Here is a 27,754-nt window from a genome sequence, read left to right on the forward strand (position 1 = left end):
ATGATTGACTTTCATTGGCCCATCAGTAGTCAGTTCAGAAATAATCCTCATCTAGTAAAAAATATTATATCAAGGCAAACTTTTCATATCCTTTAGGAACGCAGGCCCAAGTTAAGAACTCCAATTCTGTATTAGCAACATGTACTTATTCTCACATTTATATTTTGCATTGCTAATCCACCATGAGCAATTTGCATAGTATCTATTTCTTTTGAAAGCTTCTTCCCATGGTGTTTACAATTTCCTGGAGACCTTTGAAACCAGTGGTCTCCAGAGAATGGGAAATACTAGATACCACCATATGAGGACACACACATATAGACAAAATATATACAATACAAAAATTATATAGAAAATCACCTTAAACTTAAACTTTAAAGCACAGTTATGACTATGTGAATTAATAAATGCTGCAGTTACTCTTCTCTCTGTGTGTAGAAGGCTAAATGGTATTGTTCATGTATGAAACATTAATGTTGCTGGCACAAGGAAAGAGGATCATCCACCACTATCCTTTAATTTTTGCCATGTGTCTGCTATGCACACCATTCTTTACTGATGACATACAGATGAGCTACTCTGTAATGGTGTACTACTTGCTGAGGACATACAAGAGGATATAGTTAGCACCTTCAAGCCATGCTTACGAGCTTCAGCTTCTACAGGAATCTGGCTGGATATCATTGGAACCAAAATAATGGACTAGATGCTTTTGGACCTGATCCAGCATAGCAATTCATATAAACACAGGATGGCAGAAGTATAACACCTATGACCATAGAGATACAGGGTAAACAAGCATTCAAGTAGAAGCCACAACATGGTGTACATTGCCTAGGGCTGACATACAAATCACCCCAAGAAAAATGCACTTGTGCAAGCTGCTCTGAAAAACAAAGGTGATGGAGAAGGAGTCTGCAATTCTATTTTCAAGAGCTGTAGGGCTAGTCATTTTGCTCATATACAGTACTCCAAGGCTCATTTTGCGTGCTTCAGAGGCTAAAAGAGCCATGCTTAAAAGCAAATTAACAAAACTTTGAGAATTCACATTGTACTGTTATATACTGGTAATCATTTAGAAAAGTATTCCTGTATTTCTTTTCATCACCCATCATATTTCTTTTTTCCCTAGTTCACAGGCCTATTAAAATTCTGCCAGTTCGGAAACAGATTTCAAAAAAGGATGACTCCCAACTCTGAAAATGTGATAGTGCATTTAGCATTTATCTAATAAAATTGTATGAAGCATGAGTGGGCCTCAATTTTATGTGTTACAGAAAAATGCCTATTGAGCTCAATGGTAGCTACAAATGTCTTTTGCATCAGACAAAATTCAGAACATGTACATATAATCCAATACTGAGACAATATATAATCCAAAAGTAAGTCAGTACTTATTACTGTACATATTACATATTACTGTACTCATGCTCTGTTTCAAGTAGAAGCTTGGGTGGTGGCATTTGCTAAAGCAAACTGGCAGATCAGGCAGCATGAATTACAGTGATTGAGGGGCCGGAACTGCTATTGAGCTGTAGATTTGAAACACGCCAAGAGCTTTTCATAGAAAAATCTGTTCCTATCCATGCAAAAGACGTTTTATTGACAGTTATGTTTAAACAATCACAGCCTGCAGACTCAGGAAGTGGTTGGAGGACTGGGGCTTTAATTGTTCTGTCTGAATACTGGCTACGATCCACAGTCTGTTCGTCCAAAATATATTAGTTGTGCATACAAAAGAAAAGATCTGTGGAACACACATTTTATTTTAGCACACTTTCAGTCCTCAGCTTGTACACATAAGATTGTGGCATTAATGAACTTCAAGTTTTATCATTAAAATTTCCCCTCACAGAGGAGAATGGGAAGCCTCTGCATGCCCAGACCTTCCAATTATACTGTCACCCAAATCCAATGATACATCATAGGTGCTCCGGTGTCCAGACTGAGCTCCCCATCCCACAAATTTTTTCCATACATTTCAACCTGAGCAGATTCACTAAGCACACTGCCCTGGGGCAGATCTGCCACCCCTCTAGTATGTACCCCCTAAAAAATAAAAAACCTTGCACATGTGTCCTACCATTGCTGCTATTTTCATGGCCCTCCTTGCCCTTTATTCCTCCTCCTTGTCTTCTCAGCTGCTTAGGAAAGCAAGGAGGCAAGGAAGAGCATTGCACTCTTGTCAAGAGCTTATGTCTTCAGCTCTGGGTCAGCCTTGCTCCTATGCTGCACACCCCAACATGCTGCTCTCATCATCATGTTTATTTCAAGGCAGCCTGCACAGAGCAAGAGGAAGGAGGCAGCTAAAGTCAAAGGGAGGAGGTGGGTTCTGGATCACCACACTCCACTTCTTGCCCACCAAAAGCAGCCCAGTGGACAAAGTGGCAGCAACGGTAGCAGCTTTTTTGTTTTCTCTTCCAGCAGCTCTGGAGGACAAGGTGGGCTGCTGCTGCCCTGATCCTCTTCCTGCTTATTCTCAGAGAGCAGGAAAAGGATTGGACAGCCAAGTGAAGGGACTTAATGGGCGACAGGTCAGAGGCAGATAAGGGGTGCAGGGCACCCCTCATCAGCTCGCCCCTTGAAATGAGCACTTCAGTCAGCCTCACTGCTAGGCCAGCCTTGTATATGAACACTTGTGAAGGACTGGACATGTGGAATTGTCTCTTTGCAGAAATGAATGGAGAAAAACATGCCATAGCTTCATATATAACCATTAACATTGCCCACAGATCTCTGAACTAAGGTAAATGTGTTTAGATCTCACAACAACGTAACCTTCCTGCTATCATAATAGCTTTCTAACCATCTCTCTCTTTTAAGTCTATTTTTTTAAAAAAAAGCTAAATAAAAACATCTAATTTTCCAGCAGAAAACCTAGTGCAATTACAATCATTAGAAGTGCACAGTAGTGCAATTGCAACAAAGACAACTAAATCTCTTTAGTATTTGGGATGTATGCCTCTTGAAATTATGGAAGATCTGTGAGATTAGAAAAAAAGTCTCCTGCCCAATTACTACTTAATTGATAAATGGGAGATACTGATATGCTTGTTGGCATAGTCACCAACACTGAAAACAGATTTTCCATTACTCTATGCCCCTTTTATGCAGGCCAGGCACTTCAAAGGATCTCTGATGGGCCTCTTGAGAAAACACTCTGCACAGAATCCTTCTTTAGCAAACGTATCACTCACATGAATTTCTACTCTGGGTCACTGGGATCCCTTCCAGCCTCCATGAGGCACAGAGTGTACATGGATGGAATGTGCTGCAATGCTTCCCAAGGCCTAGTGCAATTCTGAAATATAGGAAACTAAGAACTAAGGCTGCACTCCTATGCCCATTGATTTGGCAGTATATTCTATTAAACTCTACGCTTTCTAGTAAAGAAGCACAGGATTGGGCTGCACTTACTTTAAAGCCATTTCTGCCCAGTGTTACATATATGCAACATAAGCAACAGTCAAAAATGGGTTAATTCCCCCAAAATCATGTAGGAATGAAGTAACAGGGAATTGATCTTCAGAATGGTATAGTAATATACTGCAAAGGTGGGGAGAGTAGATTCTGGCATTTCTACACATTTCATTGCATTGATACTAGGAGATTAGGCTTGGCATGTTGACTTAAAGCTAAATATAATATTAAGCCTTTGATTTATAACATGTTTCATTGCTGGAGGATCTGCATATCCATACAACATCTCCAGCTGCACTTTCTGTGGACAGTGTCTAGCCCTCCCATGCACAGAAGCGCACAGCCCTGCACATTAGGAATATGCAACAACACACTGCCAAAAAGCAGTTGCTTTTTGTGGTGTTACAGAAATTACCGTACTGGCAACAGTGCATGCAGTTGACTCAGTTCATGGTAGGACCAGAAGTCGCCCACATAGACAATAAAAAAAAATTATCATTTGTCTAACTCTGAATGTCCTTCTAACAACCCCGTAAGGCAGCGATTCCCAAACTTACTTTGGTCATGGTGCCCTTCTTCTCTGAAACCCTTTTACAATGGCACCACACCACAGATCTCGTGGGAACAGCACAACAATGCATCTCAGAGAATGCATTTTACTTTTTAAAAGTGCAACATTATTTCCCACTACACATTTTAGTTGTCATCTATACATGCCCCTCATTTCCTAATCTTCATTGAAGCAACACAGGTGCATTAGTTCAGTGTTCAGTGTCACTAGAGACAGTGACTTGTACAGCATTCTGAGATCCTCAAATGGCATATGTAGCAGAAATGCAAAATTGTCTTTGCTCTAAGACAGGGGTCTCCAAACAAGCCTCAAACAAGCCTCCAAACAAGCCCGCGACAAGCCTCTATCCAGCCCGCAGCCAGCCTCTTGTCCCCTGAAAGCCTCTGGCCCACTCAACTGTACATGACCAGAACTGTGTTCTGGTTGTGTCTGGAGGGTGTTCTGAGGGCCAGAGAGGTTGAATGAATGAGCCCATTCACTCATCTAAGTTTCATCTCTAATTTATTCATTTAAATTTTATATTTAAATTTTTTTTCTGGCCCTCAACACTATGCCAGATATTTGATGTGGCCCTCTGGTCGAAAAGTTTGGAGACCCCTGCTCTAAGAAATAAGCCAGGCTAGAAATGAAGCAGCAGCTCTGCATGTTATTTTCACACTCATACAAAATCAATATTAAATGGGACAGGACAAGAACTTCCAACCAAAACCAAACTGCACAATTTATCTTTAGTAACAGCCACTCTTCTTATAATTCATCAGCATCTAGGAATTTGAAAGCCCAACTTAAAGGGGCACTGTCAGGTAGTTTCAACCCGGCGTTGTTTTATAAAATGCAGTTTACACATTTATTTCTATTTAAATATTTATAATATTGATGAACAACCCTTTTTGCACCCGACCACAGCTTCTGCAGTATTTGGTAAGGATACATCATATGCACAACATATTTCTGCAATTAAGTAGTAAAAATAATTTGCCCATGTTCCGTTTTTTTTGAAGTACAAAAAAAATCAGACTGCAAAAGTGCATTGACTGTGCAAAACAGTTTTGATAGCATCAAAGAGTGAAAAACTAAATTGTACGTTTTACAATCTCCCCTCTTTCTACATATTCCAATCCCCTGCAAGAGAGTAACAAAAATTGGCTTGCTTCTCCTGACAGTGTCCTTTCTGCAGTGATTTATACAGTATTAAAAACTGAATGTGAATGCAAATCAATGCAAGATACAGTTGTTTATGCTTTCCCCACCTGAAAACCTCTTCTCTACAAAACTTTTTGTGCAGCTCACTTATTTTATTTTGAAGGATCTTTGACATTCTGGGGTTTCTTTGGTGTCTCAGGAAAGAAAGAAAAGCCAAAAGGGAGATGGAGCCAATGTAGTCAAAGTTATTTGCCTCTTTGTTTTGCTTAAATGAAGTGAATCCAGCTCTCCTCACATTCTCTGGGCATTTTAAGTGGATGGCTCCTGCATGTGAGACAGTAGTTCTTGCCTTGGTTGTTATCCCAATACTCCTGCCCATTGACTTGATATCGAACTGCAAACTCCACCACTGAGCTAAGCTGGAGGAGGAAAGGAGGCACAGGAAGGAAGAAAGTGAAGATGTCCACTTGGTCCTTTCCATCCTTGCTGAGAACACTGCTGTGCCACTGAGCACTAATTTCATGCTGGCTCCTCCAGCGGTTGAAGGAGTAGCGAACAGCTACCTGCTTCTCAAAGGCCACATTGATGACCCTGATGGTGCCATTGAGTCCCAGGTCTGACCTTGTCACTCGCTCCAGGCAAACCCGCTGCTGCTGTAAGCGATTGGGGAAGTCCTCACAGTCAGCAGGCTGCTGGAAATCAGGCACCAGGCACTGCATGGTAAATTCCAAGTCCAATCGGCTGCAGCAAAGATCTGAATTGATGGACAGCCTGGAGAGGACATGCAGGGGGATGGATGGATCTTCCCCAGCTTGGAAAACTTTCACTTCTGCAAGCTCCAGACCCAAGGCATCCGCAAACCTGACTCGATTTCTGCGGGTGCTGCACCCAGGGACACGGCACTGTGCTACTGCAGTCCTCCTCCTCTCAGGAGAACTGGGCAAGGACCTGGCCCGGCGACGCATGATGGGCCTAAGATGTGGGTCACAAGTAGTCACGGTGTGGTTCTGAGGGTGTCTCTGCTGCATCTCCTCGCTGACAGAGATATTCAGAAGGCTTGCACTGTGCAAAGGCTGGCACCGCCTCTGCTCCGCTCCCCGGGCTCCTTCCTCCCAGAGCATGTTCTGGTAGAGATGAGAGAGGTAGCTGGGACTCCTCCGGGGTGGCCTCACCACCATTTCTTCTTGAGGAGGAGCGGCAGCTTGCGTGGGCACTGATGCTACCAATGACAACTTCTGCTGAGACATGGAGAATAAGGCTCAAGCTTGGCAGGAAGAGAGGCACTGGAAGGCAACCAAGATGGGCCAATGTGGTTTCCACAGTTCTTGGTAAAATTCAGGCTTTGGGATGAAATATGGCAGAAACTGAGCACTCACTGAAAGAGAATTTGGAGTCTGTGAATAGCGGCGACAGGCTTCAGTCATACGCTGTAAGATCCAGAGCAATGTTGCTGAGTGACGGATGTTTCAAGGCTATCACACAGGCTGCAAGAGGATTCAAGGCTATCTGATGGGATGCTAGAGGCCTGGGTGCTGTCGCACAAACTGGGCACTGACTGGAGGCTGTCGCGTTGGATGCTGGAGGTCTCAAGACTATCGCAGAGGCTGAAGACAGACCGGAGGTGGCTACCACAGTAGAGGTTGATGGACTCCAAGCTGTCGCAGGGGTTGAGGCTGTCTTGGAGGAGGCTGAAGGATGCCAAGCTCTCCCCAGGCCCAGGAAGGGAGTCCAGGCTGTCGGTCTGGATACTGGTGGAATCCAGGACACTGCTCAGGCTGGAAGGTGGCGCTCGGAGGCTGTTGGGCTGGCTAGAGAGGGAATCCAGGCTGTTGCTGGAGAAGCTGCAGGGAGTCTGGAGGCTGCCTGGGGGGAGGCTGTCAGGCTGAACGGTGTGGGTGGAAGAGGATGGATGGGCGAGGCTGTGGCAATGGCTGGAGGAGTCGTTTGGAGACTCTGGACCCCACATCCAGCTGCCCCCTAGCGCACGCTGCCCTGGCTGCAGGGTCCAGCTTCGCCCCCCGTCCAGTGGCAGGAGGAGAGCTCCAGGCGGCTCCCTGCAAGGCAGGTAATGGCAGGTCCTCTCGCCCCTCTGCCCAGCTGATCAGCTGGCACTCCGAGCCCCCGGCAGATCCAGCCCCTTTGTCACAGGTGGGTGGTGGGGGCTCCCTTCTGTGACGTCACCGGCAGTGGCCAGTACCCCCCCCCAATCCCAGCGCTGCTGCCACCCTCCCCGTCGCGCAGCGGCTCCGCCAGTCCGCGCCTGCTCGCAAGCACAGCGAAGCCGGCGCCGCCCTCCCGCTTCCCTCTGAGTCGAACCCAATTGCAACAAAGTGTACAGGGAAGGAAGGAGAGGCGGAAGGGGCTTGGCTTAGCCGAGCGGGCGGAGCGAGCGCTGATCTGCTACTCCGGGGGCACCCCTCCTTCTGCAGGCGCGGCAGATTGGAGACCCAGTGGCGTTGCCAGAGGGGGGCCAAGCACTAAGCCTTGCAGGGAGCCTCCCCGCAGCCTGCCTGGAGCCAGGCGTACGCCTCCATCTGGCTCCCACCTCCTGGAATGGGTCCTGCGGGGCGGGGGCTCCCTGCAAGACTTAGTGCTTTGCCCCCCTCTGGCTACGCCACTGTGGAGATCGGTAAATGAGTGGTCTCCAACAACATGCCCAGATGGGGATCTGATGCGAGATCTCGTGGAGCCAGCCAGGGAGGGAAAGAAAAACACCTCTCCTGATTCATTGCTGGGATTGGGATTTTGCCCTGCCTTAAACCAGTGATTTTCAACCTTTTTTCCCTCTCGTAGCATACTGAAGGCACCAAAATGGTCACAGCCCACTAAACATGGGGGGTGCAGGCAAATTGCTGTGCCTTCCGGCTCATTTCCCCATTGATGAAATGGGAATAATAATGACTTATGTTGGATTGCCATCAGAACAAAGGAGGGCAAAATAGTTGATATGTCAAGGAGTCTGCCTCTGAAACCAAGAGCTTGCACATGCCTACTATGACTGGTAACCCGTAATGAACCTTTCCTCCAGAAATTTGTCCAATCCCCTCTTAAAGGCATCCAGGCAAGATGCCATCACTACTTCCTGTGGCAAAGAGTTCCACAAACTAATTACACGCTGGGTAAAGAAATATTTTCTTCTGTCTGTCCTAACTCTCCCAACACTCAACTTTTGTGGATGTCTCCTGGTTCTGGTGTTATGTGAGAGGGAAAAGAGTGTCTCTCTATCCACTCTGTCCACCCCCTGCATGATTTTGTATGTTGCAGTCTTGTCCCCTCTCAGGTGCCTCTTTTCTAGACTGAAGAGGCCCAAACGCTGTAGCCTCATAGGGAAGGTGCCCCAGATCAGTAATCATTTTTGTTGCTCTCTTCTGCACCTCCATTTCGACTATGTTCTTTTTGAGATGTGGTGACCAGAACTGAATGCAATACTCCAGGTGTGGCCTTACCATCGATTTGTACAATTACATTGTACATTACAATTGTACATTACAATATTACAATTTTATTCTCAATACCTTTCCTAATGATCCCAAGCATAGAATTAGCCTTCTTCACTGCTGCTACACATTGGGTCGACACTTTCATCAAGTTGTCCACCACCGCCCCAAGATCTCTCTCCTGATCTGTCACAGACAGCTCAGAACCCATTAGCCTATATGTAAAGTTTTGATTCTTTGCCCCAATGTGCATGACTTTACACTTACTTACATTGAAACGCATTGAAACATTTTTGCAGTCTCCCAAGATATTCTGCTACTGATCTGAAATTCACCATTCTTCAGCAAGGGAACTTCAGAGGGAGACCCCAGTGTGAAATGGCAGGACTAGAATTTATCAAGATGTTTGATTCTACATCTAGGTGTCACAAGACTCAAGTTGTTTTCGCTGCAAGGCACCAACATCTCCCTCCCAGCTGCTATTTCACAAGTGATGGGGGAGTAGCCAGTGAGAGGTAGTGGCCAATACGAACATGAGCCTTGCTGGATCAGGCCAATGTCCCATCTAGTCCAGCTTCCTGTATCTCACAGTGCCCTACCAGATGCCCCAGAGAGCACTCAAGACATGATACCCATATCTGTTGCCACTCCCTTGCATCTGGCAATCAGAGATAGGCTACCTCTAAAACCAGGATGATGCCTATACCCATCATGGCTTGTAAACTGTGATTGAGCCTCTGGCCCTCCAGAGATTTGTTGGAGCCTGCACTGGCCCGAAGCAACTGCTCTCAGCATAAGGGCGACTGTTTGACCTCTCACGTGAGCTGTGGGATGAGGGCTCTCTCCACTGCTTGTTGTTTCACATCTGTGATGCAGTAGCAGCAGCAAAGGGAAGGCCTGTCTTGCTTTGTGCAAGGCCTTTTATAGGCCTTGAGCTATTGCAAAACCTTCATTCATTCATACAATCTCTGCACATGAACTGGAGGTTGTCCATGACTTTGTGTACCTTGGCTCAACGATCTCCGACACTCTTTCTTTCGATACCGAGCTAAACAAACGCATCGGTAAAGCAGCTACCACATTTTCCAGACTCACAAAGAGAGTCTGGTCCAACAAGAAGCTGACGGAACATACCAAGATCCAGGTCTACAGAGCTTGCGTCCTGAGTACACTTCTGTACTGCAGCGAGTCATGGACTCTTCACTCACATCAGGAGAGGAAACTGAACACTTTCCACATGCGATGCCTCCGACGCATTCTTGGGATCGCCTGGCAGGACAAAGTTCCAAACAGCACAGTCCTGGAACATGCTGAAATCCCTAGCATGTATGCACTGCTGAAACAGAGACGCCTGCGTTGGCTCGGTCATGTCGTGAGAATGGATGATGGCCGGATCCCAAAGAATCTTCTCTATGGAGAACTCATGCAGGGAAAGTGCCCTACAGGTAGACCACAGCTGCGATACAAGGACATCTGCAAGAGGGATCTGAAGGCCTTAGGAGTGGACCTCAACAAGTGGGAAACCCTGGCCTCTGAGCGGCCCGCTTGGAGGCAGGCTGTGCAGCATGGCCTTTCCCAGTTTGAAGAGACACTTAGCCAACAGACTGAGGCAAAGAGGTAAAGAAGGAAGGCCCATAGCCAGGGAGACAGACCAGGGACAGACTGCACTTGCTCCCAGTGTGGAAGGGATTGTCACTCTCGAATCGGCCTTTTCAGCCACACTAGATGTGGTTCCAGAACCACCATTCAGAGCGCGATACCATAGTCTTTCGAGACTGAAGGTTGCCAACATATAGGAAGCTGAGGTATTACTGAGAATGCTAAGAACGTAAGTTAGGAGAGTACTTTCCTTGTATGTGTTTAGAGACTGTGCAAAGTTCCATTTCTCCAAGATTTCCTTTCATGTACTCTAAGTCTGGGTACTACCGTATGAAACCAGAAAACTATAACCCCAAATTAGCTTGAGGGGGTGCAAAGCACTAAGTTTTGCAGGAATCTGAATTTGCTGTGCAAGTGGCCCTTTCCTCCCCCTCCAGGAGTGGCCTATCCCAAGGCATCTGGGCCAGTGGAAGAAAGGACCAGTGGTGTAGCTAGAGGGGGCAAAGCACTAAGTTTTGCAGGTGCCTGAATTTGCTGTGGCAGTGGCCCCTTCCTCCCCTCCAGGAGTGCCCTATCCCAAGGCATTGGGGCCAATGGAAGGAAGGACCAGTGGCATAGCTGGGGGGGCAAAGCACTAAGTTTTGCAGGCACCTGAACGCACTGTCTAAGCACGCTGTCCCCCTCCCCTTCGGAGCCATTCCAGGCAGTGGGAGCAAATATAGTGGAGATGGTAAAGGTGCAGAAAAGAGCAACCAAAATGATTACTGGGCTGGGGCACCTTCCCTATGAGGAAAGGCTGCAGCGTTTTGGTCTCTTCAGTCTAGAAAAGAGGCGCCTGAGGGGGGACATGACTGAGACATACAAAATCATGCAGGGGGTGGACAGAGTAGATAGAGAGACGCTCTTTTCCCTCTCACATAACACCAGAACCGGGGGATATCCTCAAAAGTTGTGTGTTGGGAGAGTTAGGACAGACAAAAGAAAATATTTCTTTACTCAGCGTGTGGTTGGTCTGTGGAACTCCTTGCCACAGGATGTGGTGACAGCCATCACATGCAGGATGTGGTGCACCACATGCAGGATGCACCACATGCAGGATGTGGTGGCATCTGGCCTGGGTGCCTTTAAAAGGGAATTGGACAAATTTCTGGAGGCAAAATCCATCATGGGTTACAAGCCATGATGTGTATTTGCAACCTCCTGATTTTAGAAATGGGTTATGTCAGAATTTCAGATACAAGGGAAGGCACCAGGATGCAGGTCTCTTGTCTTTTGTGCTCCCTGAGGCATTTGGTGGTCTGCTGTGAGATACAGGAAGCTGGACTAGATGGGCCCTTGGCGTGATCCAACGGGGCTTTTCTTATGTTCTTATGTTAAAACGGAGGTGGAGGCAGGGAGGCGAGTGCCTCCGTTTTGCTCCCCCTCCCCAGAATGGCTCTGGAGGGGGAGGGGCGGCTTGCACACTGCAGTTATGCTCCCTGCAAAACTGAGTGCTTTGCACCCCCTTCCGGCTACGCCACTGCATATGTAATGTTAGGGAGAGGGGCTGCGTTCAAGCGCCTGCAAACTCAGAGCTTTGCCCCCCTCCAGCTACGCCACTGGACCGTCCTGCCATTGACACAGCCTCGAGATGCGCCAGGAGCGCCTTTTCCGCGCGCCTCCGAGCGGGCAGCGGCGGCAGCCGGTCCTGCCGAGCCAGCCAGCCAGCCAGCGGGCTGCAGGCGTCTCGTCCACAATGCTTTGCGGAGGACGCGGCCAGCCTCTCCAGCGCTGGAGGCTCGGCTGGGGAGCCGCGGAGGCTGCTGCAGCTGCCGCGATGCCAGGCGCGCCCGGACCGGGAGGAGGCAGCTGACTGCTGCCGCCCTGGGAGCGAGCGGGGAAGGGCGCCCGTGCCAGCCCGGGGGCGATGCTCTGCACCTGCCCGTTCCGAGGGGGGCGATGCGCGGGGCTTGTTTACCGCAGCAGCAGCAGCAGCCCTAGAGACCTGCGCCCAGAAGGGGCTCCCTAAGGCCATGTAGGGGCCGGAGCGCAGCAGCCCGCCTAGGATGGGACCCGCCACCCGCCCCCGGCCCTTCTCCCTGCGCAGAGGGAGCCTGCCCGGGGAAGCGCCTCTCCTCCATGAGATCCACCAAGGAAAGGGAATGGTAACGTTTCTCTTCCAGCACAAGCCTTGCGTGTCTACTCGGAAGCAAGTCCCATGGCGTCAATGGGGCTTGCTCCTGGGAAAGTGTGGATAGGATCGCAGCCTTAGGGACTCATCCCTTTGCTTAGATATGTTGCTTCTCTAGGAAACGGAGACAAGGCTGAGGTAGGCTTTGCCCCCCCTTTGATTTATGCCACCAGACAGTATATATCCAAGTCATCATCTGTAAATGAAGAGAGGCTTGTTTTCCTGATGTCGTAGAGCCCAATCCTATGCATGCCTACTCAGAAGTAAGCCCCATTGTAGTCAAAGGTGCTTACTCCCAGTTAAGGATTGCAGCCCTAGTCCACTATGGTGGCGTCCCAAATGTTCTTCTTTTCCTATATATAACCTATTTCAGTGTTTCTCAAACTGTGGGTTGGGACCCACTAGGTGGGTCACGAACCAATTTCAGGTAGGTCCGCATTATTTCAGTATCTTATTTTTAATATATGCTACCATGGTATGTGACTGCATTGGGGGAAATGTTACATATCTCTACATTTAACAGGCTACTATGTATATGTTTTTAACAATGATAGTAAATGGGACTTACTCCTGGGTAAGTGTGGGTAGGATTGCAGTCTAGGATTGGTAACAATTTTCCTGCCTGATGATGTCACTTCCAGTCATGACATCACTTCTGTTGGGTCCAGATTCTCATTCTAAAAAGTGGGTCCTGGTGTTAAAAGTTTGAAAACCACCAACCTATTTGAAGAACATAAGAACAGCCCCACTGGATCAGGCCATAGGCCCATCTAGTCCAGCTTCCTATATCTCATAGCGGCCCACCAAATGCCTCAGGGAGCACAAAAGACAAGAGACCTGCATCCTGGTGCCTTCCCTTGTATCTGGCATTCTGACATAACCCATTTCTAAAATCAGGAGGTTGCACATACACATCATGGCTTGTAACCCATGATGGATTTTGCCTCCAGAAATTTGTCCAATTCCCTTCTAAAGGCATATAGGCCTGATGCTATCAGCACATTGTGTGGCAAGGAGTTCCACAGATTAACTGCATGCTGAGTAAAGAAATATTTTCTTTTGTCTGTCCTAACTTGGTTTTAGATCATTTTAAAAAAATAAAGTAGATGTTTAATATTACTGCATTGTATAAAGGAACAGGATAAGCCATGTGATATTTTCTTGAAGCAGTGGCATAGCAAGAGGGGGGAGGCAAAGCACTAAGTTTTGCAGGCACCTGAACACACCTTGCAAGCAGCCCCTCCCCCTCCCCTTGAAAGCCAGGCATTCACCTCTGTCTTGCTCCCACTGCCTGGAATGGCTCTGAAGGGGAGGGGGGGTGGCCCCTTGCAGGGCATGTTCTGGTGCCTGCATTACTTAGTGCTCTGTACTTCCTCTGGCTACTCCACTGCCTTGAAGTCACACTTGGAAATGCTGATCTGATGTGATATTTTCATATTTTGATGTGATGCTTGTTTGGAATAGAAAAGCAGGTTTCTGAAATATGTGTTTTGGTGATGGGTGGAAAGGGAATGGGAGAACTCTGTAGTTTCTAAACAAAATTGCCCTGAATGTAGCACAGCTTGTTCACTTGTCAATGCCCAAAGGGCTCCTTGTTTGTTTGTTTATGTTGTGAACTTTTGACCTATGATCCTGTTGTAGCCTGGCTTCTGTGCACAGTGAAAAGACTATGCACGCTGACCTTAATTCTGCTGGCATCCCCAATATAAGCTCTAAATTCAGAGGGACCAAGAACAACATGAGGAAGGCATGAGAAGCCAGCATCTGGTTTCCAGCCATAGGCAACCAGTTGCCCAGAACAAAGATAGGCAACCTACGCCCACAGGCCTGATGTGGCCTGCCACCCGAAATCATTGGTACATTGTCCCAGAAAGATCCACCCAGCCCATGATGGTCCTAAAAAAGAATTTAGTTTTTAATTCTATATCTGTGAGGCTGACCATGTAGATAGACCAAGGGCAGAAATGTCCTCTGAGTGTCATTCTCTGTCTAGGCATGCATCTTCCAACATTAGCTCTATGGCCTAATTAGAAGGTTTGCTCATGCATATCAAATGCACATGCATTCTTACTATTGATGGACCCAGTGCCTAGCCCCTATCTGGAAGAAGGTTGCTGACCTCTGTTCTAGCCCAGGGGTGCCCAAACCCCGGCCCTGGGGCCACTTGTGGCCCTCGAGGCCTCTCAGTGCGGCCCTCAAGAAGCCCCCAGTCTCCAATGAGCCTCTGGCCCTCCGGAGATTTGTTGAAGCCCGCACTGGCCCAGTGCAACTTCTCTCAGCGTGAGGGTGACTGTTTGACCTCTCGTGTGAGCTGTGGGATGAGGGCTCCTTCCACTGCTTGCTCTTTCACATCAGTGATGCAGCAGTGGCAGCAAAGGAAAGGCCAGCCTTGCTTTGTGCAAGGCCTTTTATAGGCATTGAGCTATTGCAAGACCTTCATTCGTTCATATAAGTTCATCTTTAATATATTCATTTATGTAAACTTATGTAAATTTATTCAAATGGAACCTGAACTTGGAGGTTCCATTTAAATACCAAGGCTCACAGCAACTGATGGAGCTATCCTGAACTGATCTGTTAAATTCTCTTTTTGAAGCCATGTAAATCAGTTGACATCCTCACATAATGTGACAATGAATTCCATGAGTTACTTACGCATTGTGGGACAAACCAGTGCCATTTATTAATATACAAGTTGGGGTTTGTCTGTGCAAAATGTAATTTTAAAAAGATATTATTTTCTTTTGAGGTTGGGAAGGGGATATTTCTTATTATTGTCCAAATACCTGTAGTGCACATTCCTTAAAAGAAAGTCAGTTGTTGCACTTGGCAGTTACCTGCAGTGGCATAGTTAGAGGGCGTGCAAAGCACTAAGTTTTGCAATCAGCCTCATCGAAGTGTGCAAGCAGCTTCTCCCCTTCCCCTTTGGAGCCATTCCAGGAGGTGGGAGCAAAATGATTAGCTCCAAACAGGGGTCGCTTGCATACTGTGGTGAGGCTCCTTGCAAAACTTAGTGCTTTGCACCACCTCTAGCTATTCCACTGTATCTACTTCTTCTGTATCTCCATTTTTAAATAACACAGCACTGGCATTTCTTTTCCTAAAAATTTCTCTTCTCCTTCTCATAATGCTCACAGCATTTAATGGGGCAGTACATGCACCTGGGAAAGAGTTAGTGGTATGTTTCCACAGGCTGCCCCCTGCCAGAATTTGTCTGAAACAACCTATTCCAATTAATTGGGAGAAAAAAAATAAAGTAGGCAGTCCTTAGATTTTGACTCATCATCACCAGGAACTGGGTCTTGGCAGCATATGGTGGTGTCACATGGGTGTGAGTCAGAGGCTGGGTAGCAGGTGGCTCAGGGAGACCCATCTGGTTGTCAGGAATGTGGATGACTGCCCTTCATTTGTTTCTTTACTAAAACATTTGCAGCTCCCCCAAATTGCAGGCAAAACAGGAGCAGGAATGGATACCAGCAAGTTCAGAAGACAACATGAATCTGACCTAGAATGTCTAGGTCCGGAGACTACCTTCAAGAAAGAAATGAATGTAGGTCTCTGGCAATCAGACACCAAATAACTCCTAAGCTAGGAACATTGTGAGGTCTTTGCCTGGAGATGATACCTGCATTTAAGTGCTCTGAAACACCAAGGTGAAGTGCAGCAACTGAGCTTCTTGCCTCATTTCTCTATTGATCTTCAAGGGGACAAAGGGACTGGTAAAGTAACAGGGCACAATCCTGATCAAGTGGGGTTGTTGGGTTCTTGACTAGTGCTTTAAAGTAGTTAAAGGTATAATCACCATCACTGTTTGATGCCCTACCAATTTTATGAAGAACAGAATCATAGAGATGGAAAGGATCTTGGAGGACAGTGCAGGCAACTACAGCATCCCTAGCAGGTGGCTATCTGGCCTCTTCTCAGAACCTTGCAATAAGGGAGAACCATCAGACTGTCACAATATCATACAGTCTGTTTTCATATGTATATCATATGTGTATCTAGATATCTGCTATTCTGTTCTACATGCTTTTGTACATACAGGTCCAACCTTGTTATACATGGATTTTTTATACAAGGATTTGACTCAACATGAATGACCAATGCAAATGAGAAGGAATGTGCTACCCCTGGAGAAGCGGAAAAAATTCATCCCTTTAAAATCAAAGTTTTAAAAACTGCTTTTCTTACTGTTGTAGAGAGACAGTCGTGCAAGTGACCATTCCATTCTTCAGCTGAGCCAGGCAAAGGCAGAGGGTCCTATGCATTTATAATTGCTGACTGCCTCTCTACAACAGTAAGAAGAGCTATTTTTAAATCACAATTGTAAAGGGATGCAGTTTTTAATTTTTTTAAACTGCTTTTATTTAACACATTTTTGGTATCAGCAGGGAGTCCCAGAATCAAACCCCTGCAAATGTCAAGGAACAACCTTATTCCATTAGGAGCAGTGGAGGGGCAAGAAACCTGGAGGTGGGCCTAAATCTATTTTTCCACTGATTTTTTATCCATGGATTTTTTTTTATTCACTAGAGGTTCCTGAATGGAACCCCTGGGATAACAAGGGACAACCTGTATACTCTAAACTGAGTGAGACACAGAAATCTAGGATTGTGACTTGACCTTGTGCTTTGTAAACAGAGGCTTCTTCTATTCACAGAAAGGGATTTGCACTCCTGAATGGTGGGCTCTTGGGATTGGACGGAGGTTTTGTTTGCAGAGCATGGGGTTGGGATGCAATCCTACATTTTTGTGTTAGCTAGTATTGCCTCCTAGTGCCAAGTGACACTTATGCAGCAATTATTGTCCATTTATTAATTTATTTTGTTACGTAAATCTGTCTGAGAACTTCTTTTTTGTTGAAAAGTGGTATAGTGTATAAATAATAATAGTATTACCTATATTTATATCTATATGTATGTGTTCTAGAATCTGACTACTATAACAGATTTCCTTTAATGCTCTTTGAAGGTCAAGCATTTTTAGTGGTTTTTGATAGACAGAGATTTCTTTTCATGTGTTTGAACTGAAATCGCAAAATTAGAAGTCGTTGAAGTTTGTCCATGGCTAATTTTCACATAAGTGTGAAAATAATTTTCAAATAAATTTTCACACCCAATATGCATAGTAAAAGAGAGATAAAATAATGGATTTCAGCTAGTCAAGTTTTATGTTTTGTTAATCTCATAAGAACACCAAATTGGAGCAGATCAAAGGAAGGGCAACAAAAGTGATCAGTGGTCTGGAAAAGTTGAGGGAACTTGGTACGTTGAGCATGGAGATGAGAAGGCTGGGGGGGGGGGTATGGGGGCATTCTTCAAATACCTGAAAGGCTGTCACATGGGTGTTCTCTGCTGCCCCAGAGAATAGAATTGGATCTAATGGCCTTAAGTTGCAAGAGAAGAGGTACTAGCTGGACATCTGGAATCCATTCTTAACAGTAAGAGTGGTTTGTCAGTGGAACCAATTACCAGGATAAGTGGCAGGTTCTCTCTGGAAGTCTTTGAGCAGAGGTGTGATGGGTACCTTTTAGAGATGCTCTAGAGAGAATTTTCCTGCTTCAAGCAGGGAGTTGGACTAGATGGGCTTGAAGGCCCCTTCCGACTCTCAAATCACAGAGTCGGACGGGGCCTTTAAGGCCATCTAGTTTAACTCCCTGCTTGAAGCAGGAAAATTCTCTTTAGAGCACTTATTGTCTAAGAATAACAATTGCTGCTCTTCTAACAATATGGAATGTGTTGCTAAAGTGGACCTCCTTACCAGAGGACTGGAAGAATTACAGAGCTTTCTCATGTGATCAGAAGAATTTACAGACAGTGCCCTACTGAGATAAAGGAATTGATTCCATGATACTCTTGTATGTTTGTCTTTGACTATAGCCTTCTGTTTAATTTTTACTAGTTCCAGTGGCGGAAGGAGCCATCCAAGTGCCAAGGAGCTGAAGAAATCGCCACCCCATGGAAGACCTTCTCCCAGCAGGCTGAACAAAAATGTTTCTACCACTACCGAAAAGGTAAAGTCTTTGTAAGACATCTGCAACTGCTCTCTCTCTCTCTCTCTCTCTCTCTCTCTCTCTCTCTCTGTTGTTTTTTCCCCTTATTACTATGATTATAGTGACACATGTTAATGAATATCTCTTAGATTTCCTGTCAAGCTGCAGTCAGTCAGGCGACAATTCACTACAGAGGAAAAAACCAGTCTTCTGATGCTCACCAGCAAAACAGGTAATGTCATTTCTTAGAATGGTTGTTGTTGTCAAAGTTCTGGATATATGGCTGTGATGTGACAGAATGAAAATGGTCCTGCATTGGAAAAAGATTCAAAAGTTAGCATGGTGTTGGAGAACAGGATGTCAAGGGGTGACTCGTGAAGACCACTTGTGTTCTCAAGACAATATACGCCAAGGCCTAGACATAAACAGTGAAGGAACCAACCAATGTTGTATCTGAATGTCCTGCTACTAGCTGTTCAGCGTCACTTCTGAAGTAGTCAGAGGTCCATTGCTAGGCCCCTGTTCAGTGACTGGGAAACACTGCTGTAGAACGAGCCAAAAGAGAAATGAATCATGAGATGGGGCCAGTGCCAGAGCTTATTATCAGTTTCAGATTGCTGTCTCAGGCCGCAATCCTCAGCCCTTATGTCAGTGCTTTCCAGCACTGGCATAGCGGTGCCAATGGGGCATGTGCTGCATCCTGCAGTTGGGTGTCACTCACAGAGGCCTACTCAAAGTAAGGGAATGTTTGTTCCCTTCCTCAGAGCTGCATTGCCCTTATGTCAGTGCTGAAAAGCACTGACATAAGGAGTTAGGTTTGCACCCTCAGTGTATTTGAAGTGGGGTAGTGGGCCAGGGCTGAAGGATGCGTGTGGCATTCTGTGCACAGACCAGAGTTTCCAACCCTCCCATCTTCCTTTTGAAGCTCCTCATTCCCCTGAAAAGTTATCCATTAAAATGGATGGACCCTCCAGGGCATCAGTGAGTGAAAAGCAAAGGGGTTGTTGCTGAAACATGGAAAAATCTCTCTGTGCATGCACCAGCTGTACACCTGTGCATCATTAGAAGTAAGTCTTGCTGTGCTCAGTAGGGCTCGGTCCCAGGTAAGGAAGCATAGAAGTGCAGGTCCAATGGAATACCAGGGAGCATCCCCTGGTGAAGTAGCATCTTCTAGTTTGCTGGTAAACATATCCCAGGACTTTCTACTTCTCCCTTAAAGGAATATGCTTAAGAAAATCTGTCACCCCTGCAGTGTTCATAACCTCAGGGCACACTGCACATCCCTCAGGCAGGTTTTGAAAGCCAAGTCATCAAAGAGGGTTGGCATATCCACCTTTGTGAACAGACATTGGAATCAGACCTTTAGAAGTCACCATTTTCATTCTGCGAACATCATCTCCTGTGGGGGAAAAACAGTGCCGTTGGGAGCATCTTTGAGCTGGTGATATTGTTCCTGAGGCAGAGCAAGAGAACTGACATGTGAGTTGTGGCATAGCTGGAGGGGGTGCGGAGCACTCAGGCTGGCAGCGAGGCGGGCAAGCGGGTCCTCCCTTCGGAGCCATTCCCGGCGGGGGGAGCAAAATGGAGCCGTGTGGGTCCATTTTGCTCCCCCTGCTGAGAATGGCTCTGAAGGGAGGGGCCGTTTGCCCGCCTCGCTGCCAGCCTTAGTGCTGCGCCCCCCTCCAGCTATGCCACTGCATGTGAGTGAGGAAGACGTTAGCAGTGGCTGGGCATCCTGGACCCTGCCCCTGACTGCTCCAGTGTATGTATAACATACCAGAGGGTGCTGATTCATCACTATAGCTTTGTGTTTGGGAGGCAGCGCTAATTCAGCATTGAATCGCAATAGCAGGTCTATGTTTCAAAAAGCAATCATGCGCCTTGGCTTTCTTTGTGTATATGTACAGAATATACTTTATTTCATTGTCTAGTAAGAAGTTTCTTCTTTCTCACTGTAGATGCTAATTAAACGAGGCCTAAAAATAGGAGCCTTTTTGGAACATAACACCACCTGAGAGGGAGAGAAAGAGAACACAAGTGAGCGCATCATCGGAAACATATAGCTCAGCTGAAATGAGCTGAATGGCTTTGATTTCAGCATGGTATTAGTCCATCTAGACTAATTAGTGTAGGTCTGTCTTCTGTCTCATCTTTGTTTTGCCTTTCCTCAATTCATATGCCAACCTTTCATTTTGAATCCAGACTGAAATTCATTCAGCGCTCTGTTTATAAAAGGCTTAATAATGAGAAATCATGTTATTGTGGTAGAGTCTGGTTAAACTCAGCTGGACACAAAGCTATTTAGGCTGCAATCCTGTATACACTTACATGGGGAGTAAGTTCCATTAAATTCATTGGGACTTACTTCTGAGTAGATATGCACAGGATCTCACTGTTGGCCTGATGTCAGTCCTTGGAAACAGTTTTCTCTAGTAACTTAAACTGTTTTGCTTTTGTATCAAATTGCGCTGCAAGGCCATAGTCCAACTCACTGGAAGTGTTCAGTGGAATTTACCATTTGAATAAACATGCTCAGAATTGCAGTTATAGGCTGAAGTCCTACACATTAGGAATAGGGACTGGAGTTCAAGCGACCCCCTATCTGGCTTTCAGCAAAACCACCAATCTCATCACCTGCGCACTCCTATGCCCTTTCACTGCTTTTTCCTCATGAAGTTGAAATAATGGGTACATTGCCCACCTAATCTCCAGTACAACAGATGCTCTTTCTCCTCTTCTGTAAGTCAGTGGGCCAGTCTCATTTGCCTGTGGTTAGGACCTGGGTGCAGCTGAGTTGCATTACCAAGACAGAGCTGTGTCAAAACCTCTATTGCTGTTCACACAGAGAAACAGGGAGTGAAAGAGTCCTTTTCCTGCATCACAAAGGTGAGAAATAGTGGACAAAGCCAACGTCACTGAACCCTTAACCCTTTCTCACTCAAAATATTGGGCCTGTAAAAAATTGGTTTCCAACCTGCACTATGCAGGCTTGCTTGGGGATAATTATATTGAATTCAGAAGGTTTTATTACCAAGTAAGGGCCCAATCCTATCCAACTGTCCAGCACCAAAGCAGCAGCAAAGCAGCCCTAAGGTGGGAGAGAGAGAGAGAGAGAGAGAAAGAGAATGTGGAAAGTTGGATAGGATTGGGCCCTAACTGTGCCTAAAATTGGACTGCAGAGATATGATTATGATTCAGAGATAAGGGCATGCAATCTATACAGTTTTAATGCTATATTTAAATTTATGGCTCTCCCATTGTGCTCATTGTGATGTTAATAGCTTTGTTTTTGCTTGGATGCTGTCATGTGTTTTTGGAGTGGCACATAAATAAGGATGCTGTTATAAACTAGGTGAAATTTTGATATTTCCAAGTTAATGTTTTAGAATTAGCATGTGAAACCGTCCTTATATCTAATAATAAAACAAAGGTGGTAGCTTTAGGGAAGAGGCTATACTGCTGTGGGTGATATTTGAATCCTGGGAGAATTAGACTGAATATAGACAATGCAAGGCTAGATTGACTAATGATCTCAGTCAGTGTGAGGCAGCTTCACAGTTTCATGCGCAAATGCTTGGTGCAGAGCAGGTCAATATTTTTAAATATCAGGAGGTCCAATTTAGTGAGTGCATGTCTTGGCAAGGACATAAACTCTTGCTCAGGACAAGCCATCTTGAATTATTTCTCCAGTCGTAGGACATCATATGGTAGTCCACACAATTAAAGTTCTGCAGATGAAACTCCTGCCCTGCTGAGATACTGGGTGAAGTGGTGATATACCTTTCTTAAAAATAGTCTGATCTCAGTTTTTAAGCTTTGTTTTTTGTCTCCTTTGAGGCACACAGAGGTTGGACATTCTTGAGTAAAGGCAAAGGCACAGATGGTGCCAGCGATAAAAGCTACCTTTGTCACTAGCCTTAAAAAATATTTCAAGGCACCGCCAATTTCTAATAGCTGGACAAAGCAATGCAGTGAGGTGCTGCTACTGGATTATGACCCATCAGTGGAGATAGTGAGCACAGCAGATTTAGAGACTGTCAAAAGACTGATGAAAGGTAAGGTTTTCAGATACTGCAGTATTTCTCAACCAGTGGTACTCATACCACTGGTGGTACTTGAGGTGGTATCCGGTGATACCCATGAGACCCCCAGACCCTTGCCACCTGGCAGTGGGACCAACAATGTAATGTGATAAGCAGCAGTAGGAGGCTTGGCTTGGCCTGGCCGGCATAGCTCCAATGTTCACTCTTTGTATACTCAAAAAAGCCCTTTTGTCCGCCCTGAGCCTCTTACCAGTGTTTGTTGCATTGCATCTGGCCTCCCAATCCATCACCAGTTATTTCCAGTGGTCCTTCCAATAGGTGGAGCATACAAAGTGATACAGTGGGGTGTCAAACGTTGAGAAACACTGAGATATTGGGGTCATTCAGACTATTTGCTGCTCACAGTCGTACCACCTTGTCAAGCCACCATCTTTGCAGCCTAACCCACCTGACAGAGTTGTTGTGAGGACCAAATGAGGAAACTCACACCGGACAAAAAAGGAAGGTATAAATAGGAGAATTAATGATATTAAATAGAACCATTTGCAATGGAAGGAGAAAAAATTGGGAGTAGGTTTGTGCAGATCCTCACAATATTTTGTTGAGGAGATCACCTAATACAGGGGTGTCCAAAGTTTTTGGCAGGAGGGCCACATCATCTCTGTAACACTGTGTCGGGGGCCAGGGAAAAAAAGAATTAACTTACATTTAAAATTTGAATAAAGATGAACTTATATGAATGAATGCAGGTCTTGCAATAGCTCAAGGCCTATAAAAGGCCTTGCACAAAGCAAGGCTGGCCTTTCCTTTGCTGCAGCTGCTGCATCACAGATGTGAAACAGCAAGCCGTGGAGGGAGCCCTCGTCCCACAGTTCACGCGAGAGGTTGAACAGTCACCGTCATGCTGAGAGCAGTTGTGTCAGGCCATTGTGGGCTCCAACAAATCTCCGGAGGGCCAGAGGCTCATTGGAGACTGGGGGGCTCCCTGAGGGCCACATTGAGAGGCCTCGAGGGCCACATGTGGCCCCAGGGCCAAGGTTTGGGCACCCCTGACCTAATCGAAACTGTCACAAAGACTTCTTAAATCTTTCTGTTCCCATCATCACTATGCATAAGCATTTGTTGATGCAATTTACATACTTTTTATTTGTAAAGATATGTTTGTGATGATCTGTGGATAAAAATATATTGAGTGGCTTGATCTACCTGTCTACAAAAGACTATTTCTTTTTTTGTACAGAGTATCAAGTACTTCTACTGCCTCATGTCGAGCATCACGATTAAAAAAGGAGCCTGTGATAAGGAAGCGTTATGAGGCTGAACTAAGCAAAATTCCTTCTGCCTTTAAAGATACATCATGGCACGATTCCAGCAGAGAAGAAGATGTGCTGATTCAGAGTTTTTATTGCCGAGAAAAGGGCAAATTTGAAAGCAACTCAGAAGGGCACTCGGATGAAGCAGGTCCTTGCAGTCCTTTATATCCAGGCGCCTCTGCTGATGCACTGTTTCTTGACTTTGAATCTGTGCGTATTATGAAAGAGGATTCTGATGAGGGCAGTGCCAGCGACCTCTCAGACTCGGAGAGAATTCCCATTCCTCCTTCACCTTGTACACCACCAGAGCTCAACCTCCGAGCTGAAGAAATTGACCCCCTTTCTTTTGAACGCCACTTTGACACAAAATCGAAACAATCTGATTACTATTACCCCGATTTCCTCCCGCCCCCTTTCAACACGTGGGATTTGAAAGGCCTGGCAGTGTTTGTCAACACAGAGTGCAAATCAGAACCACGACCACAGCCAGTGGAACCTCTTGAGAAGTACATTGATCGGCTTCTGGAGTTGGAGTGGTTGCAGGCACAAACAATACAGGCTGAAAAGGGGAAGATGGCCAAAGCAAGGCCTCAAACTGCCCCTAGTGCCCTTCGGACCTTAAAAAGTCCTGGCAAAAGGAAATCCTTGCACAGTCCTCTGCCCAACAAACAGTTAGTGCCCCATGAAAGTGCTCCAAGATTCCCTAGCAGCCATTCTGGTCGTAGAAGAGATGGACATGGTGAAGGAATGAACCGAGTTGTTCCTGGTCAGAGTCATTTGAAAGCAGCTGAGGCAACATTTGGTTCGTCAGCCCATCAAAGACAACCCAGCGAAGTGAAGAGTGAGGCCAAAAAGCGACCTCCTATCAAACAACCACTTCTCAATGTGCGTTCCTGTGAGAGCAGCTGTAAGATCCAGGGAGCCGGCAACATGAGACCTCCTAAGCAATCCTCCTCTTTTCACGGTGCAGCTGTCTCCCTCAAGGGTCTACCAGCCTCCACATGCACAAATCCCAAGAAGAATGGAAGCACTAATAATTACGTACCCTCCAAAAAAGTTTTGACAGAGAAGAAGCTAAAAGCAAGTGTGAAGCAGACACCATGCAAATTTAAATAATGCTGTGGCAGGGTTTGTTTAGGTTGTTGCCTTGGGGCTGCTCAGAAATCCTTCCTGCGTGGCAAAGACCTAGAATAGAGGTTCATGAGATATGAGGTAGACCTCCATGAGGAGGCAATGTTCTTTGCTAACCTACTCATCATGTGGGTTGGGAGATGGCACTCTGATTCAGCCCCCTCCCCACTCAACACCATACATAAAGCTCAGTAGCCAACCTGTTGAGTTGACTGCCACTGGAATCATCAATGGGCCAAGCCTTTTGCTTTCCCAGTATCCCTTCCATAGATGCATCAAAACATGCTTTGAGCCCACATAACCCAGTTACTTCTACTGGCCCTGGAGTGAAATACCTGGCCCTGGAATGAATGGCCAGGCAAATGATCTGGATTTATTTTTCTTAGGGGTGAGTTTTTGCAGTCAGTTCTTATTGGGAAATGTCATAGAGTGGTGAGAGAAGTTCTTATAATTTTCCCATGCTTTTCAATGCTAAAAAGTTATTTTCACCATGTGGTGAAATTGAGATGCCTTTCCAAGAAAAACACTTGTGGATTTCAAGCAGGTGCACCCATTTTGATTTCTAAATACAGGAATGCATTTATAAGTGTGAATACAGAAGAATTATGTGAATTCCTCACCTTGTGATCACTGTTCCTGCTAAACTGCACAGCTGTGCAGCTCTAAACCGAGCTCAGCTTCACAGAAAAGTCAGTGATGATGGTGGCATCATCACCTAGCATTCTGGAGATGCCACAGAAGTGGTCAACGCAGCAGTGCAAAGAATTGGAGGGAACACTGCTTGTGACATTTCCCCTTTAAAATCTGATGTTGTAATCTTGTTTTCTGTTACACTTGGACCCATTTGGATAGTGTTTGTGTGCTTGTTTTTTTAAGAGAAGCTCCAGGCAGCATGTTTTGAGTATCCCTAGTTTTGGAGACAGACAAATGAGTACTCTTGAGGAGTCAGGGGTGTTTACTGTGTCCATATGATAGGCATTAGAGCTGTGTTGCCAGTTGGGGTAGCATAGTGAAGTGATGAAACCTTTAAACTTGACCAACCTGAAAGAGAGATGTTAAAGGGGTTTGGTGAAATGGAGGAAGAGGAACTAGAGATGAAGCTACAGGGTATGGAAAAAAATGAAGAAGCCACCTTAATGGGAATATATATTATTTACTCAGTGGTAGAGCACATACTTAGCATGCAGAAGGTGCCTGGTTCAATCCCTGGCATCTGCAGGTGAGGCCAGCAAAGGCTCCCCTCTGAAGCCCTGGGCAAATGCTGCAGTCAGTGTAGATGATACTGAATTAGATGGACCAATAGTTTGACTTGGTTTAAGCCAGCTTCCTATGGGCTGGGGGAGGCCTGACTGAATAGATGCTGTTCCCGCAGGATAAGAGTTCTGGTTGGATCTTGTTTGGAACAAGAACCATGTTTGGAACATACTTGAGATCAAGTACCTCAAAGATTCTGAGCTACAATTTCCCAGGCATGGAGATGTAGATTAGGGTACAAGGCAAGGCCTTCTCTCTGGATATATAAAGCACATGGTGATAAATGCAGTATAGTTATTTACGAACTTGGCACTGACAGAACTTGCTTCTGGAAGCCTGGCTTCCTTCTAGGATAATTCATGGTAAGAGTGCTCATGCCTTGTGTTTTTAGAATAGTCATTGTCCATAGTTCATAAACTTTGGTCTTATACAGCAGATCTTTCCTCTGCAACAAAGAGTGTTCCAATGGTTTCCAGTTGAAAGATTATTAATTTTGGAACTTAGTAAGAAGTTTTCTTAGTAAGAAAATACAGATTCTTCATTTCATTTGAATGTGAAGGATTTACTGCGGTACAACGCTGTAGTAAATGAGCAGTATCTGATCTGATTAAGGGCGCAATCCTAACCTGATGTTAGGCCGGCCCAAGTCCCTTGGGCCATCCTGGGAGGGTTGCAAACACGCCGTAAAGCATGTTTGCGCCTCCATGGGAGGTAGCCAGGCTGGCGCTCCCAGAAGTGCCAGCATGCGGAGGCCGACGGAGGCCTCCACGCCAGCTTCTGCCTGGCTCCTTGCGTTGGCTCGGGTGAGCCGATACAAGGGTGACAGGTAGGCATGGGGCAGGCAGGGAGGGGGAGGGAGGGAGGGAGGCATTCCTGGGTGGGGGGAGGGAGGGCGATGGGCGGCCCCGGGGACAGGCAGGCAGGGAGTGGGAGGCGGGGCTGGGATCTGGCAGTTCAAGCCACTCCGCTTTCCTCAGACTTGCGCCACCTCTTGAGGTGGCACAAGTCCAAGGAGACCCATAGGCGCCAGCAGCCCTTATCCAGGGGTAAGGGGAAAAGTTTCCTTGCCTCTGGCTAAGCCGCTTCTGGCCACAATCCTGCACTGGATACAGCGCAAGCCTTCTGGCTTGTCTCTTCCAGCGCTAGTTAGGATTGTGCCCTAAGTCCTTTACCCCTTTTAGCAGGTAATTTACAATTCCTGCCGTATTGTTTGAAAATTCATTTTCCTTGCAAAGTTTTAGTAGGTTTAAAACTGAGCTGGCAAGCTTTTATCTATGCAAAGCTCTATCTGTACCTTTCCTTTCTGCTCCATATTTTTTCTGTGTAGCTGTGAAGGCTGGAAACCTTGTTGCTTTGGCACTGGAAGCTGAAAATCTTAAACATTCTAAGGACACTTCCAGATCTGTTTTCCTAGTAAGGCGAGTGTAAACCTGGAAATGGTATCCAGTACTGATTTTCCACAAGAGTTGAACAAGAATCAGTCGAGTTGGTGCTGGATGTATTACTAATCTGTCATATCACTGGAGAAACTAGTAGCTGGAAGGACCATGACAAGAGCCTCTGGGTCACACAACAGTGACTTGGTGGGCTACCAGTTTGTCTGAAGAACATGTGGTCAAATCTTCAGGGCCAAGCAAGATGTTATGGTAAGTGGGTAGCTGCTGAAAATAAGTTTTCTCAT

At 46.0% G+C, this 27,754-nt stretch overlaps 2 protein-coding genes across 2 annotated transcripts; one reads left to right on the forward strand and one right to left on the reverse strand.

The window, feature by feature from the left end:
* Window positions 1-1,746: 1,746 nt before the first annotated feature.
* PPP1R3D (protein phosphatase 1 regulatory subunit 3D) lies at window positions 1,747-7,372 on the reverse strand. The gene has a single exon (XM_066623119.1). It carries the CDS (start codon window positions 6,379-6,381, stop codon window positions 5,401-5,403), a length of 981 nt encoding a protein of 326 aa, XP_066479216.1. The 5' UTR covers window positions 6,382-7,372; the 3' UTR covers window positions 1,747-5,400.
* On the forward strand, window positions 6,489-26,919 carry FAM217B (family with sequence similarity 217 member B). Its single transcript, XM_066624721.1, has 5 exons — window positions 6,489-6,563; window positions 6,696-6,916; window positions 18,242-18,353; window positions 18,482-18,564; window positions 23,616-26,919. Exons 1-5 carry the CDS (start codon window positions 6,489-6,491, stop codon window positions 24,802-24,804), a joined length of 1,680 nt encoding a protein of 559 aa, XP_066480818.1. The 3' UTR covers window positions 24,805-26,919.
* Window positions 26,920-27,754: the final 835 nt, after the last annotated feature.

This window comes from Tiliqua scincoides, chromosome 4 (assembly GCF_035046505.1).
Source record: "Tiliqua scincoides isolate rTilSci1 chromosome 4, rTilSci1.hap2, whole genome shotgun sequence".
NCBI classification, from domain to species: domain Eukaryota; kingdom Metazoa; phylum Chordata; class Lepidosauria; order Squamata; family Scincidae; genus Tiliqua; species Tiliqua scincoides.